Source organism: Cavia porcellus, unplaced genomic scaffold, assembly GCF_034190915.1.
Source record: "Cavia porcellus strain 051 isolate PalLab524CR breed Dunkin Hartley unplaced genomic scaffold, mCavPor4.1 scaffold_4, whole genome shotgun sequence".
Lineage (NCBI taxonomy): Eukaryota > Metazoa > Chordata > Mammalia > Rodentia > Caviidae > Cavia > Cavia porcellus.
In genome coordinates this window covers 82,907,977-82,924,009 of record NW_026947487.1, presented here as the reverse complement: position 1 = coordinate 82,924,009, position 16,033 = coordinate 82,907,977, and the positions used below count along the sequence as shown (strand labels likewise).

The 16,033-nt window shown below is 38.9% G+C and overlaps 1 protein-coding gene across 10 annotated transcripts in view; it reads left to right on the top strand.

Moving 5' to 3' along the window:
• Ces5a (carboxylesterase 5A) overlaps positions 1–10,805 on the top strand; it is a 333,638-nt gene extending 322,833 nt beyond the window's left edge. For 6 of the 10 annotated variants that reach the window (XM_063247340.1, XM_063247339.1, XM_063247342.1 and 3 more), the window contains 5 exons: positions 454–522; positions 2,733–2,880; positions 7,004–7,153; positions 10,115–10,187; positions 10,269–10,805. In XM_063247340.1, coding sequence (XP_063103410.1) covers positions 454–522; positions 2,733–2,880; positions 7,004–7,153; positions 10,115–10,187; positions 10,269–10,500 — 672 coding nt within the window. In that variant the 3' untranslated portion in view covers positions 10,501–10,805. The remainder of the gene's footprint in view (positions 1–453; positions 523–2,732; positions 2,881–7,003; positions 7,154–10,114; positions 10,188–10,268) is intronic. The other 4 variants (XM_063247336.1, XM_013154999.2, XM_063247337.1 and 1 more) reach the window with 2 other exon arrangements.
• The last annotated feature ends 5,228 nt before the right edge of the window (positions 10,806–16,033 follow it).

Here is a 16,033-nt window from a genome sequence, read left to right as displayed (position 1 = left end):
TCTATTCTTGTACGCTTGACCTGTTAGTGTCTGTTTGTGTCTGTATCTCTGTTCTCATAAGGACACTGCTCAGACTGGATTACCTCTTTTAACACAGCCACCTGTTTAAAGGCCCTACCCCAACACAGTCAGGTTCTGCGACCGAGGGAGTCAGTTTTTCAATATAGAAATTTTGGGAGAAGGACGTGATTCAACTAATAACAGAGCTACCGAATGGCCACTTGGTCCTCACAAGATCACAAGGATGACAAGAAATGGTGGCTTTTATCAAACATGAGGAGAAATGTATTGCTTAACTCATCTAAGCTTCAGCTACACACAGTCACTTTGGGTTGAGATGGTTCCTGCTCTTTCCACCCTCTCCTGGAAAGTCAGGTGCTCAGGCTCTCAAGAGAGTGGTTTACTTTCTGATGACCAGATGACTCACAGCTGACACCATGCCTCTCTTCACAGCAGGAGATTCCTGACATCCTCAGTGGCTCCAACAGATCTCTTGCTTTGCACGTGATACGATCCCTCCTGGTAAGTGAACTTGGGGATTGGTGACTCCCCAGAGGCTTGTTCCTTTAACAAACATGGCTGGGCCACACTCAGCTAAGCACAAAAGGTAGATGCACTCCTCATCAGTTAATTCATTCAACAAGCCTTCCCTGTGTGTGGGCCTACAATCCCTTATGCACAATCCCGAAATGCAAAGAGCTCCAAAAATCCACAGGCTTTTTGTAGCCCACATGGCGACCAAATCTGACTCAGAGTGATTTGTGCCACAGCCACTTTCCTTTCCATACATTCATTCACTTTGTGTTCTACTATTCTTGTTTCTTGGTGAACAAATCTGTGTGGCGCCGGAACGCTGCCTCCTCAAGCATGTTATATAATATGTGACACTTGCTCTGAATTATCTGTCTGGTGTGGCAAGTTCTGAATTCTGACACACACGTGGGACTGAAGGCCTGTATCACTGCACACCAGCCCAGCCTTGTGCTGTTTCAGCAGTACCAGTAACTAACTCACACTCCTTTATTACTCCTTTATTAACCATTTGCTCATTCTTTTTCTGTACAAACACAGGAACATCAGTGCTTACTCTAGACACTGGGTTGTAGATGGATTTCTTTCCTTTTCTACTTTCCTTCATTTTGTCTTCTTTCATTGTATGTATATTATTCAGCATGTACTTAGTGCTAGATTCATTTCCATTCTTCAATTCAGGGAGCAAATGTTTACTGAAACCCAGCAATTCCCGAGGCCCTGGTGTGCAGTGTGGGGAAGATGACATGAAAGTGCGTATCAGTCAGAGCAGGGGTGAGTCCCAGGTCTGTGGTGTCCACAGGATGAGGCAGTGGCTCCTTTGGGGCAAATAATTTTGGAAGTGTGATAGTGAGGGGAGCTTGGGAGGAACTACGAGAACCAACTGGGTATAGGAGGTGTGAAGAAATTAGCTAAAGGGGTTTCCTGCAGCAGGACAGGATGCTTAAAGCTGTTAATGTTACAGGAGTTTAAATGTGGAATCTTTTTGGCTGAATTGGAGGAAGAGATAGTCATTAGACCTTAGAGGTGAGAGGCACTGGAGCAGGAGGGCATTTTAAGTAGAAACAGTATCTTGAGCCAAGTCCCAAGGGTTAGAAGTAGGTTGTCTGTGAAAGTGCAAGAGGAAAGGAAAGATGTGCAGTTTCACCTTGGCCTGCTGGCATGCTGGTGTTCTAGCTTGGCATAACTGACGCCATCTTGAGCTCTGCATTTAACTAGTGCCCTGTGTTTGACCCAGGAAAATGGAAAATTACTCAGGGTGTAAGTCCCATGAGAAAAGCAGAATGAGCTGTACCCACAGTAGAAAAATTAACCTGCTCAACAAAGAAGCAGGATACAGGTGTCAACCCAAAAATTAATGTAAGATTCAAGCTAAATTGTTTCCAACAGGATGTCTTTTTGTGGTTCTCTGTTTAAAAGCTTTGTAATTTTCCAGTTCATGGCTACTCAGTAAGACTCTGAAATGGATCCATGAGAGTGGTCAGCTAATTAAATCCCAAATTTATCAAATTGCCTGCTTGGATTTCTATATTGTTTATGAACCCACTTCAGCTGGGAGTTGTTTTGCAAATGTTAATGGTTCTCTAATGCAGAAACATAACCTTGCTCCTGTTCCTTAGCAGTTTGCCTGGGGACTGTCTTCTGGGGACTTAGCAGAGAATCTCTCTACCCAGCTTGGTCTAGCACCATGAGGTCTGCTGGGCATGTGGTCCAGGTGGCTAGGCCCTTGAATGACAGCCTGCACCTACTGCAGGATCTCCCTTTGCTTTGGACCTCATGAAGAGCCATCAGCCTTCTGAGGATCTGATAAGAGTCTGAGCAGCTCTCCTAGATCTGTTTAAGGAAGTCTGTCCCCAAATTCCAAAGAAACTTACTGGAAGTTGTACCACTGAATGATGTCAGTACTTTAAGTGTCAGCAGATTGTCCAGATTTCCCTACAGCAACATATCCCTGAAAACATCATTATGCATGTGTGTTGTAGTCAGGAACATTGGACTTGAATGCAAACAGATTGTGAAAGAATTTGGATCAACCTCTCTAACAGTTTACTAGGCTATAATACTAGCATTGTAGGATTGCTGGGTGGATTAAATGATGTAAGGCACTGAAACCACTCAGAATTTTGCCTTCTCAGGCTAATGCTTAATGTGCTGCCTATTGTTGCTGACTCAGATCTCCTGTGACTATGATTGCTTTACAGCATCTTCCCGTCCAGTATTTGCATGTTGTGGCTAATGAATACTTCCCTGGAAAGCACTCTCCAATTGAAATCCGAGATAGTTTACTGGACTTGCTGGGAGATGTGTTCTTTGTGGTCCCTGCGCTGGTCACAGCTCAATATCACAGAGGTGAGTCTCCAAAGAGCACCCTCCAGGGACATTGTCCAGTGAGGCCAGTGAGTGTAGGGATCTGTGTTGCCCACTAACTGGCCACCTGCTCTGTCCCTTTGCCCCCTAATTGTCTGCAGTAGAGCCATGGAATGACAACCTGTGCAATCCTCTGCCTTTTAGAGTTTGAGAACTTCAATCAATTTTTGTTTCTATTCCTTTCATGTGAAAACTTTGCAGCTCCCTATGATTTTCTAGGCCTCACCCCCTCGCCCCAGGTTATTCTCTCTCTGGAGTTATCTTTCTAACATCTTAGTTAAGGAAGTAATGGAAAAATATAAAAGAGAAGTATTATGTAGGGGGATACAAACCTTGCTCTCTCCTCTCCTCTTCTTTCCCCTCTCCTCCCTTCCCTTCTTTTCTCTTTCCTTTCCTTCCTTTTTTTCTTTTCCTTTTCCTTTCTCTTCCTTTCCTTTTAAACAAATTCTGTACTTATTAAAGGCCTCTTATGTGCCTGGTCTTGTTCTGCATCCTGGAGATATAGCAGTAAGCCAAACAAAGATCCAGCCACCATTCTAGTCGGGCAGATTGGTAACAATAAACAAGCAAACACAGAGTCTGCTAGATGATAATAAGCGTGGAGTAAAAGCATGGCAGAGGTTATCAGAGACAGGGTATTCTGGGTGTATGTATTTGTATGTAGTCTGGTTAAGGTAGCAAGTGAGATGAAGACTAAGAATGGGCTACTAAATTTGGCAAGTGGAGGTCACTGCTGACCTTGATAAGAAATACTTGGATGGCATGATAGGACAATAAAAGCTTGACTAAAATGGATACAAGAGAAATTGGAGAAATTGATTTCTGGATTCAATGCAAGCCCAATCTCAATCAAAATCTATGCAGTAGTTTTGGAGAATGGAGGAATTAATTATAAAATTTATATGGGTATATGAGGATGGTCAAAAATTGTTGAAAAAATGTTGGAAGGCCATCATTGAGCTACAGAAAATAAAGTTTTGTATGGGCTGAAGGTTAGACATATACAATAATAGAAGAGAATGGAGAGTCCAGAAAATAGACCCACTTTTATGCAGTTAAAGATTGGAGCTGGGTTAATTGGATAATTTATTTTATATATAAAATAAATTATTTTGCTTGTCAAAAGATGTTATTAATGAGACTAACAAGAATGAGGGAATATAGAATTTCAGCATCTATACCCAAAAAAGGTAGTGAATACACAGATGAGAACCAACACTTTTGTCAGGGCTCTGTTAAAAAAATACAAATTTTTAACCAGTAGGTGAACATTTAATTATGGTATAAGCCCCTGAATCTCAGTAATAAAGCTCTGTGGCATTTTCTCTTACTCTTGAAGCATCACCTGCTATCCAGCAGAGCAATGACCTTGAACTACAGGAACCTAAATTAATTGTGCAGTGTCTTAGTACCGGAGGGAGAAAAATGGATTTATTCTCAAAAAAATCATGGTTGGTTATTTTGAATTGTCTGGTGGCTACAAAATGACTAGCCTAAAACGACTATTTTCATAAAAGCTTTGCTTGTGTTAGACACAAATTAGAAGTCTATTAAGGGTCAGGAAACTGCCTTGAGGGTATCTGTTGAAAATGTTTAAAGAGACTTGTAATAGTTTCTGCAACCAGGGACAAGGGATATCAGAGAAAACTATAAAACTGAAAATATTTTGAGGAAAGGCTGAAAATGAAACTTTGGGAAAGAAAGTCTTGAAAAATCCTCACATATTCTTGGGAAATTAGAAGACTATGCATGTTTTGTAGTGTTTCTTTCACCACAATTTTTAATGTGAAAATATGCTATTTAATTTCTAAATATTTGCCAGTTTTCCATATTTCCTTTTGTTATTGATTTATGATTTTACTCCATTATAATCACAGAACATATTCTGTATGATTTCTGTCTTTTTAAATGTCAAGGTATGTTTTGTTATCTAACATATGTTTTATTCCCGAGGATATTCCATGTGCACTTAAGAAGCATAGGTACTCTGACACTATTGGGTGTGATGCTCTTTTCATATCTATTAGAGCTAATCTTTAGTATCATTCAAGTTTAAGTCTTCTATTTTCTTTATATTTTGTATAGCTGTTCTGTTATGAAAGTGGAATGTTAAAGCTGTAGCTATTAATATAAATATGCTTATGGAAATAAAATATGAATGTAGGCTACAGCATAAATGATTCTTAGGAACTTTAAGTGAAAGAAACCAGAAGTAGGACACAAAAAGTCACATGCTGTATGATTCTATTTGTATGAAATGTCCAAATTAGGCGAGTCCATAGAGTTAGAAGGAAGAATTATATTTTCTAGAGAGTAGAGGAAGGGTTAAGTGGAGTGACCACTTAATGGAGGTTGGATTTCTATTTGGAATGATAAAAATGTTCTGGCTATAAATGTTCTGGTGTTGTTTGTACAACATTCTGAATGTATTAAAAATTACAGAATTATTATATATTCTGTAAAATGGTTAAAGTGGCAAATTAAATGGCTAAGTAAAATGGTTGAGAATTTTATCTTAAATATACTGCTAAAAATGAAAAAGCAAACTACAAACCAGAAGAAGATAGTCAAGACAGAATTATCTCACAAAAATCATGCTCAGAATATAAGAACTCAAATTCATAGTAAAAAATAATATTTTGCAATAATGGGCAAAAGTTTGAAAAGATAGCTCAGAAAAAAATACAGGAACATCTCAAAGCCCATGAAAAGTGTTTAACAATATTAATCATCAAGAAAATGCAAAATGAACCAAAAATGTAAAACAAGGTAACCTTTTGTAACCACTAGAAAGGCTGAATTTAAAACACAAACCATAATAAGAAGTATGGCAAAGTATGTGGAATGTTCAGAGTTCTCAGGAACTACTGGAGGGAACGGGAAATGGTACAGCCACTTTGAACAACTCACAGCTTCTTATAAATTTAAGCACAGCTACCTGATTCATTCTGTTTCTTTGTATTCACTGAATAATGAAAGTATATAACCATATGAAAGATTTATTTATGTATTTCTATTCATAACTGCTGTACCCATCAGAACCCCAAATTGGAAACAACCTATCTTTTTTAGATGAACGGATAAACAAAATTTGATATATTCATGCAATAACAAAGTACTGGGTGATAAAAGGGAATTCACTATAGATTCAACAACATGCATGAATCTCAGAAAGTTATGATTAATGAAAGAAGTCATGGTGTATATCCTAGAGTCATAGGTATCATTTCATTTATGTGATGTTTGCAAGTAGGTGAAATTAATTTATAGGAATTGGAATGATAATATTGCCAATATCTTGAGCAATTGACCAGAAGGGACCTTCCTGGGGTAGTGAAAATACTTAACGTCCTGATTGAGGTGGTGGTATATGATCATGTATATATTTGTAAAAACACACCAAATACTGTACTTAAAATCTGTACTTTTATTACTCATAAATAGTATTTCAATCTTAAAAGAGAATAAGAGGAAAAGAAATAGATACATTATGCACAAGCAACTGTGTTAAGGGGCCTTTCTGGAAGAGAGGTAGAGTAATGGTCCAACAACTGGAGGGGTGATGGAAACCAAGTGTGTGTGTGTGTGTGTGTGTGTGTGTGTGTGTGTGTGTGTGTGTGTACTGACTGCCTATGTGAGAAATTGTGTGTGTTTAGTGAATGTGTCCATGTTTGTGTGTATGTGTGTGTACATGTGTGTTGGAAATTACAGAGCAAAGACCTTTAACAGAAGAAAGATCAAGGTATGTAGATTCACATGCATGGATTGTGAGTTTCCTTGAAATCAGGGAATTAGCCTTACTATGTTTATCACTAGACACTGGAAGCAGAGTCAATGAGAGAAAATCCCAAGGTAGATATTGGCTTAGTATAATGGACTTTGTTTGCACACAGAAAAATTGCCTTCTCTGACTGCCTGGTACGGTTGTGGGTTCAGTGTCCCTATGGCTGCTGTAGCAGAGAATTCCAGCCTCAAATGAAAAAAGGGAAGTTAGGCTGGTTTAGATCACCTCTTAGCTCTGAGATGTCACACACATGGAGGGAGGGATGAAGAGCCACCCCCTACTTCAAAAGAACACGTGCCTGACCTTCTGACCTTTCATCAGATTCTGGTGCACCTGTTTACTTCTATGAGTTTCAACACCGGCCCGAGTGCTTTGAAGACACAAAGCCAGCCTTTGTCAGAGCTGACCACTCTGATGAAATCCGCTTTGTCTTTGGAGGTGCCTTCCTGATGGGTGACATTGTCATGTTTGGTAAGAAACTGACTCAAGTGGCTCCTGCCCTTGCAGAAATATGAAACTTGGAAATTTTGTGGGCAGAACAATTGGCTTCCTCCTGCTAATGTAAGGTCCCTGACTCACCCATCCCACTACTGTTTGTTGTTCTATAAACAGATACATAAATTTAGGTACATATTTACACAATTAAATATATAATGCATTGATTATATTGGTAGATCTTTACATTGTTTCCAATCTTCTGTTGGTTTAAGCAATGCTTAGGGTACACACATGTTTATTGCTCATGTAGAAGTACAATTATGCCAAAAGATCCTAGAAGTAATGTAGAATTGTCAGGAAAAAGACTACACACATTTTAAATGTTGATGAGGTTTCTATGAATGCATGAAACTGTTTCCCACATCTGCTGGAAGGCAATGTTTAAAATGCAAGGTTCCCTAAAACCTTCACTGATAACAAATGATTCCTTGGCTCAGAATGGTCTATAATTCTTTTAGATTGTTAGGTTAGGAGGCCTGGTGAGTTATGATTTAATCACCACTGTGGTTTGCAGACAGACATACCCTTTGTGTGGAAAGTATTCCCTCTGTGTTTCAGAAACCAAGACAAGAAAGAGTCGGCAGTGAGTGTTTTCAAGATGAATGTTTCACTTTGTACTGAAGCCTGAGAACTGGGCACTTTGGGACACGTGAGTTATCTAATTTTTTGAAAAATAAAGAACCATTTTTATGGTCACTGATCTCACTGTCCTGTGCATCTTAGAAATCCTTTGAGGCTTATACTCAGGACTTTAAAGATAAGACTTCTCTGCTTCCAAATAATTTTACCTCAGCTCGTCTGGATCCAGATGAGATTTTGAACTGTTACTAACGATGGTAGCTCATTTATTATTAAATTTCTGATGATTTTTTTTTTGCCTAAAATAGCCAACAAATTACTTGAGACTATCAACAGAAAAGCATCCATGACAATTACATGCAGGAATAATTATTAAAATATTTAGTTAAAACATTATGCAAAGCAGGCTCTTTAATAATTCCTATTGGCTTCTGGACTGTGAGGAGAGAGCCTGCCACACGGAATATGTTTCTGAGCTGTGGCTTCTTTCTTATTTTCTTTACCCACCCTCATAATACAGATAATGACAGTGCTACCTTCCAGGTTGTCGTGAGGCTGAAATGGTACAACTTTCATAAAGCACACAGTGAGTGCTTAATACATGTTACTATTCTTAGTTGGCACCCATTTACTGGGCCTGTACTATGCCATGGAAGACTTTCCACATTATAAAAAATAAACAACCTATGTATCAAAGGGCTAAATTTCTTGATATCTAGAGCTCCTAAAGCTAATGAAAAAAGAATAACCAGATCCAAGACAGAGTAACATGTGAACAAAGCAGTTTATTGCAAATGAGACACAGTGGCTTTTGAGTATATGAAAATCTACTCAATGTCACTCTCCACAGGAGCCCTGTAGACTACCTTGGCTGGGGAATCATTTGTCATCAATTAAGGTTTCAAAGAACAACATTTTAAACATTGCATTATGGCAGGTTTGCAGGGAACAGGCAACTTCTTCCAATAGAAACTTCTGTCAGTATTTAAAATGTGTAGTCTTTAGCCTGCTACTTTTAGGAATTTTTGTATAATTATACTTCACTTGTATAAAAATATACATGCACATTAAACATTCCTTTAAGCAACGGAAGACTGGAAATAATATAATGATCCTTCAATAAAATACTGGATACAGACATTATATGAATACAATTGCATATAGATACATATTTAAACTAATATATATTTATAGGAAAGCAAATGGCAACTTCATAGGGCACAATATAGAACCATCTTCTAGATACAAATTAAGTGAAAATGAAAACAAGGTGCGGAACATGTACCCAATATACTGTCAAATGTGTAGAAAGTTGTCCACTATACGTTGTACCTGTATAGTCTATCCTGGGGATAGAAGTCCTTAAGAAGTTGGTGACAATGACTGTCTCTGAACTGCTAACTGTCTGAAAGGAAGTGACAGAAACACAGCTTCTTTTTATTAGATATTAGAATTAGTACTTTCCTTGTATTTTGTATTTTGTATTTTAGTCAGGGTCTTAGTTTCCTTTCTCTTTGCTGAGACAAAATACTCAACCCCCAAAGTTAAGGAAGGTTTATTTAGCTCACAGGTTTCAGTCTATAATCAGCCGGCTCCAAGGCAGGGTGGCACACGGCCGAGGGCCAACTGTTCACAGCGATAGAAGACAGCAAAAGCAATAAGCCAGTGTGAGTTAAGCCTCTTTCTTTCCCTTATAGTGTAACTAGTCTCCTGGGATTAGGGCCATGCCAAGCCAATCAATGGTCTGATCCAGTAATCACCCACCTTTAATTCCAGCACTCTGAATCCCAGCATTGCCCTACGAGTCAGTCACATGCTTTACAGTCAGCCACCTCCAAAAAACCACTATAACTGCGTAAAGCTTTGGGGGAACATCTAGACACAAACAAGAAGAGGTATTACCTTTTCAAATACAAAAATGCACTACAGTCAGCCCTCTACATCTGTGCTATAACCAACTACAGACTGAAAATATTGGGAAAATTGCATATGAACTAAGCAAGTACAGAGCTTTCCTTGTCATTATTCCCTGAATGATATGCATAACCAACTATTTACATGGCATTTATATTTATTAGATATTGTATACAATCTAAGGACAAGGAAATACAAATGAGGATGTGCATAGCTTGTATGTAGAAACTGCATTATTTCACATAAGGAATTTGAGCATCTTTGGATTTTAGTATCTGCAGGGGCATTGTGGAACAAATCCCAGGAAAATTGAGGGAAACTTGTAATTAATTGTTTGGAAAATTGTGAATGTGTATGTGTGTGTGTGTGTGTGCATGTGCATGCATTTGCATATTCTGAGGCATATTTGTGAGCAGCTGTATTTGTGTTTGTCCCCTGCAGAAGGAGCTACGAAAGAGGAAAAATTGCTGAGCAGGAGGATGATGAAATACTGGGCTAATTTTGCTCGGAGTGGGTAGGTGAGGCTGCTGGCTTCCCCCACACCAGGTTCTGGAGAATAAAAAAATCTTACTTTTGTGTGTTCTCTCACTTCTAGGAATCCTAATGGGAATGACCTTCCTCTGTGGCCAGCCTATAATCACACAGAGAAATACCTGATGCTGAATTTGAACATGAGCCTTGGACAGAAACTGAAAGAGGAGAGAGTGAAATTTTGGACGAATATTGTCCCTCTGATCATGTCAGCTTCTGAAGCTTTTCTTAAACCTCTTTCCCCCTTAATTTTCTTTTCTTTGCCCTTGACTTTCTTTTTCTCATTTGCTCCTTAGAGTTAATTTTTGTGTGATTTTGATTTTCCTCATTTTTTAAAGTTTTTCCCTTCACCATTAACTTCATTCTCGGTTTAGCTGCTTTCTGTTGGGAACCTTTGTGGCATACACTGCTTAGCTGATGCATTATGGACTTAAGAATCATCTTCATGAAATTCTTTTCAATATCAAAGAATGCAATTGTCTTGGAAGGCAGCAAGATTTCCTCAGAAAGTTGGAGGAGGGCTGACTCATCTGTTGTCTTAATTATGCTGTTGTTATTCATATGAAATAAAATCAGTGCAAAATATATCCAGGAAGCATAATTTTAGGCTGTGCTGATAATTCTCCCCCTATACTCAGTGTCCAAGATAAACTGGACTTTTTTTTTTTTTCAATCAGAGAAGGTGTTTTTGTCTGTTACATTGCATTATGGCAGGTTTGCAAATTCTTTCATCCCAACCCAGGGCAGCTTTAGCCAGAAGCCAAGTAAGGATGTTTTGGACATCTCAGAATTTCAGGAGCATTTCTTTTTTCTCCCACTTGATCTATAAAGGTTAGGGATGATAGCTAAAGAGCAGCATTCTTAGCAATGGAGATCACACATCAGGCATCAAGTGTCAGATCAGAGACACCAATCAGAAGAAAGAATTTCCTGATAGGATCAAGATTGACCTACCATTCAGCAAACATGCACCAAGTTTCCTCACTGTAGACACCAGGCATTTCCTTACCAGGATATACTGATGAATAAAAATATAGTAAAACAGCAAGCAAACAGACTTTAGTTGTTTACGTAATGCAAATGAATATCTTATGATTTAAATTTGATAAGCATGTCCCAGGAAAAGCAATGTATCTTTAAAAGTGAAATGGAAGGTTCCTAATTTATATTGCAATATTAGTAGACATCTTTCAAGAAATAGAAATTATATTAAAAAAGATGAGTAGAAGGCCTTGATTCAATCCCCAGTACTATTTAAAAAAAGGTGAGTTGAAGTTAGCCATACGATAGGGAGAATGTCTTACATATCATTATGCAAAAGATGTACTCTTTTTATATCTGCATAATTCTTACTAGAACCATATAATGCAAGTAGGTACTTAGCTTTTCTTGGCAACTTCTTTAAGACTACACATGTTACACACAGAACAGGAAGATTTCTAAACTGCTAGTCACTTTGAATTCCTCTAGCCCTGAGATCTCCAGCTCATCATCTGACTGTGAGTCCTAGATTGTTGGGAGCCGCGGCCGACACCGGTCGCCTTACTTGGTGGACGTGAGGCCTGTAAGGAAGGAGCAAAGCCTGAGCTAAATTACCCCTCCCATCGAGTGAGCCAAGTTGGCGCCTGCTTCCTGCCCCCTGATTGCCCTGGCGACGTAAGCAGCCCGCGCAATAGAATAGTCTGCCTAGCAACAACTGATGTTAGCCAATCAGCCCGCATCGCGCGCTTTGAACTGATTGGCCACTGTTACCCTATAAAAGTAAGTGCCTCTCCCGCCACGAGAGAGAAGCACAGAGAGAAGCACAGAGAGAGATAGAGAAAGTCCACCGGCGAGAAAGGGCTGGTGGCAGAGCGGAGGCCTCGCGGGGCCCACGCGGAGACAAATAAAGACAAGGTTGCACACCGCCAGACTTTGTCGTGTGTCTTTCCTGCCGGCCGGGAGCGACACCGACACTAGATATGTTTTATTTAGTCCAAATAGTGTTAAAAATGGTTTGGAATTAGTTTCCAGGGAATTTCATTACAGGAACTTTATATTAAATGCCATGTTCCAGCTTTGGATGAAACAAAAACAAGAAATGTGGAAACGAGAGCTGCATTCCCATTTGATTAACCAGGACTTCTGACAGCCCACAGCACATGTCCATGCATATTAGAAGGTGCTACTCTTCACACCCTGTACAGAGGTCTTCCAGGAAACTGTTGATAAGCATCTGTGTCTGTGGTGGGAAGGCCATATCCTCTGAAATGCTGCCTCCCCCTGCACAAGGGTTCCCTGCAGCCATGATGGAGGAATCTGCAGGAAGTAAGTAGAAGCTGCCTCTCTTCACAAAGGCATGAGCTCTGAATTTTGCACACTCCTGATCATTCCTCTTTGTCCTAGTCCATGTCTCTCTTTGATATTACCTCATCCCTGAAAAACATATAGGTTTGGATCTCTGAAATCTCACTGTGTAGTGAGTCACGAAGATGCCAGCTGATTCCCTCAGGAACCCATTTCTTGAGCTGGCAAGTCAAAACCAGGCCTACCTATGTCAGCATGTAATGCAAGGCTGTGGGTTGTCTTTGGCTTAGGTGGCCAAAGGAGGGGCAAATCAGAGATGCTTGGGATACTTTATGGCTCTCGGAGGCCTATGCCACATTCAAACAAGCTGAATTCTGAAACTATAGAAGATTAATTCCTATAATGGTATTTGGAAAACACACATTCTAAAATACATTATTAAATGTTACTACGCGTATCCTTTATTTACTGCTTGCAGTCCCAGCATCCTTGAATAGGGTTCTAACTTTGGAGGTGTTTTGATAGGTAAGTGGAATATATATAAGATATAAGGCCTAGTTCATTCAGATGTAGGGCCTCTGTCTTTCTCGTGCCAGTCCATATACAGTCATATGTATTATGGAGTAAAAATTTATACATAAATGGCAATTGGCATCTGATTTTAATTTTTCATTTAATTGAGGCTTTTTGATCAAGAGTGTAGACAGAAGAATTTCATAGACAGTTTTTCTAAAATTGCAGTGCTTAGACCAATCCCTAGTCCAAGTGAAGTAGAATCTTGTTGGAAGGACCTGGACATTCTCTTTGTTTTTTGACTTTTAGAAATTTGGTCACATACCTATGATTCATAACTATTGAATTTGAATAAGGGGGCACTTGTATTTTCTACATTGCTAGAAATCGTACTCTAATCTGCATTAGCATCTTGGATATTTATGGACATAGTTTGGAAAACAACTTCAGGGATGATTACTTTAGTTTTAAAATATTATTTATGGCATCCAGATTTTCAAAAAATATACCAGGTTAAAAGCCAAGCCCTTTTAGAATTACTCTTTCTTATACTTTGAGAATTTGTTTTACTAAAGAGCCATATCACTTTAGCAATCCAAGCGCAAACTGTATGTTTCAATCGCCATTTATTTTCTATCATTGTAAAACATAAAACATCAAATCACTTCCCTATTCCAAAATAAAAATTTTACTTTTCTTGAAAAGGAGATATCTTCTTTTCTTTTTATTGTACCCAAACAATCTTGAATCAGATTAAATTAGACCAAAGCAAAGCTTTAGAAAAAACCACATCTTTACCTGTGAATTTTCCCAGTGTCCACCAGAGGGCAGTCCTGTAAAAGGAAGAACATCTGCATGGATGGTCTTGCCTCTTGAGGAGATACCTTGAAACTTGGACAAAATAGGAAACTTACCAAATAGTTGAAAAAGAAACCAGTGTCATATATATTGTCATTATATCTGTAAACATTTGGAAAGGAGAAGGATCATCAATGATCTGAAAAGTTTTTTTTTTTTAAATTTCTGTGCTTTACATTAACCGAATCATATATTTTTGCCTTCTCTTAACACGAAGGTTGCGACTATATCTCTCTTATTGTACATAGTTGCAGTGTGCTCATTATCAGTCCTATAATGTTATTTATAGTGATAATGTGCCATCATTGCCCATTCTACTGTTGATGGACATTTGGACATTACTATGATTTACCCAGGCTGCCATAACAAAGTAGACTTCACCAATAGAAATTCATTTTTGTATAGTTCTAAAGATTAGGGATTCCAGATCAAAGTGACTGCTGATTCCATTCCTGGTGAGTACTTTCTTTTTTATTTTTAGGCAGCTGCCTTCTCTATGTCCTCATATGGTCTTTTTCTGTGTGTGGGGGGAGGAAAGAGAAGAGAGAAAGGGGAGGAGAAGAGGGAGGGGGAGGGGGAGGGGAAGGAGAGGGGCAGGGAGAGGGGGAGGGAGAGAACAGACTGGTCTTCCTTCTCCTTATAAAGACAGAATTTCTTCATTCTTAAGTATTCAACCTTATTACCCCCATAAACATTTTGTCTCTAAATGTATCACTTTTTAGGGGTTGAATCTTCAACATGGGATTGGGGTGGCATAATGCAGTCTTTCACAGACAGTCTGTAGTTTGAAGGATAAAAATATCCCTCAGTTGAGAGCATTTTCCTGCCTTCACTTTACATTTGTGTCTGCTTGAGATCCCCTCCTGCCTTATTAACTTCCACTTATCTGCTCTAGAATCAACTCTCTTTGTACTGTCAATCTTTTAGTGTCTAAGAATATTGTTGTTTTCCCTGCATCTTTTTTGTCTGTATGTATTTGCACTTCTAAAAACTTTATTTTCTTGGCTTTTAAGAAGAATTTAGGGAGAGAATAAGATTCAAGATTATATAGTCCTTGAGCAAAACTAGGATATCTGGCACCATATCGCTGAAATGCTCCCTTTGTGTTCCACAGACTCGCCAAGCCATGGGCACATCATAGCTAACAGGTACCAGAACATCCAGATAAACATTATCTGAGGGACACTCAGGATTGCACAAACTCATGCTATCTGTAGAAACTGCCTTTCTGCCCATATGCTATGTAGCTGTTTGTTGAAGTCCTGGTTATACAATGGAACGCAGGTAGTGAATGAGCTCACTGTTATGATATTTAATGTACAAAATCCCTTCCCTTCTGTAACTGGGTATACAACACAGCAATGGAAATGCTGTAGTCAGTTGACACATTGAGTTGTTGGACACACTGAGTTAGCTTTGGTGATTTTCTGTCAAATCCAATGCTACCAGACATTCTGAGTGTTTTCTGGTGACTATCCTGTCAAACCTGCCTCCACTGGACTCTCTGTTTTCTGATGTTTCTTTACCATAGTCTTTTTCATTTATATTTTAGTAATGATTCTTACTTCCCTCAAATTATCTCTGGTATTTTCTTTTGCCTCTTGGCAAACTACCCCACAAACCTAAACACCTAGGCTGTGGATGCAACAGTGATTTCGTGGATGTGACTTCGTGGTGGAAATTGCTGGGACTTCTTTTTTATCTGCCCCATTTTTGGAGGTGCAGATTGTAGTGCCCAGCCTTCCTTGTGATTAGATTGATCACACGTCTGAATTCCTTCATTCTAGCTGACTGAAATTAACACCCATCACAATTTTAGAAATCGTAATTTAAAGATGAAAAAACTACCAAAATCCTGATCAGGAGTTAGCAAACTATAGCCCAAGGACCAAATCAGGTCCACCATATATATATATTTGTCTTTTTCGTTTTTATCAGTACCAGGGATCGGACTCGCGACTGCACACTTGCAAGGCAGGCACTTATGCTACTGAGCTAAATCCCTAGTCCCCATTATCTATATTTTAAATCAAAGTTGTATTGACACCAGGTCATACCTACCTACTTTATTATTGTCTATGGCTGCTTTTGCTACAACTGCAGTGTTTTTGTTTGCCACAGAAACTGTGATTTGCAAAACCTAGTCTATGCATTATGTACTACTTATGAACT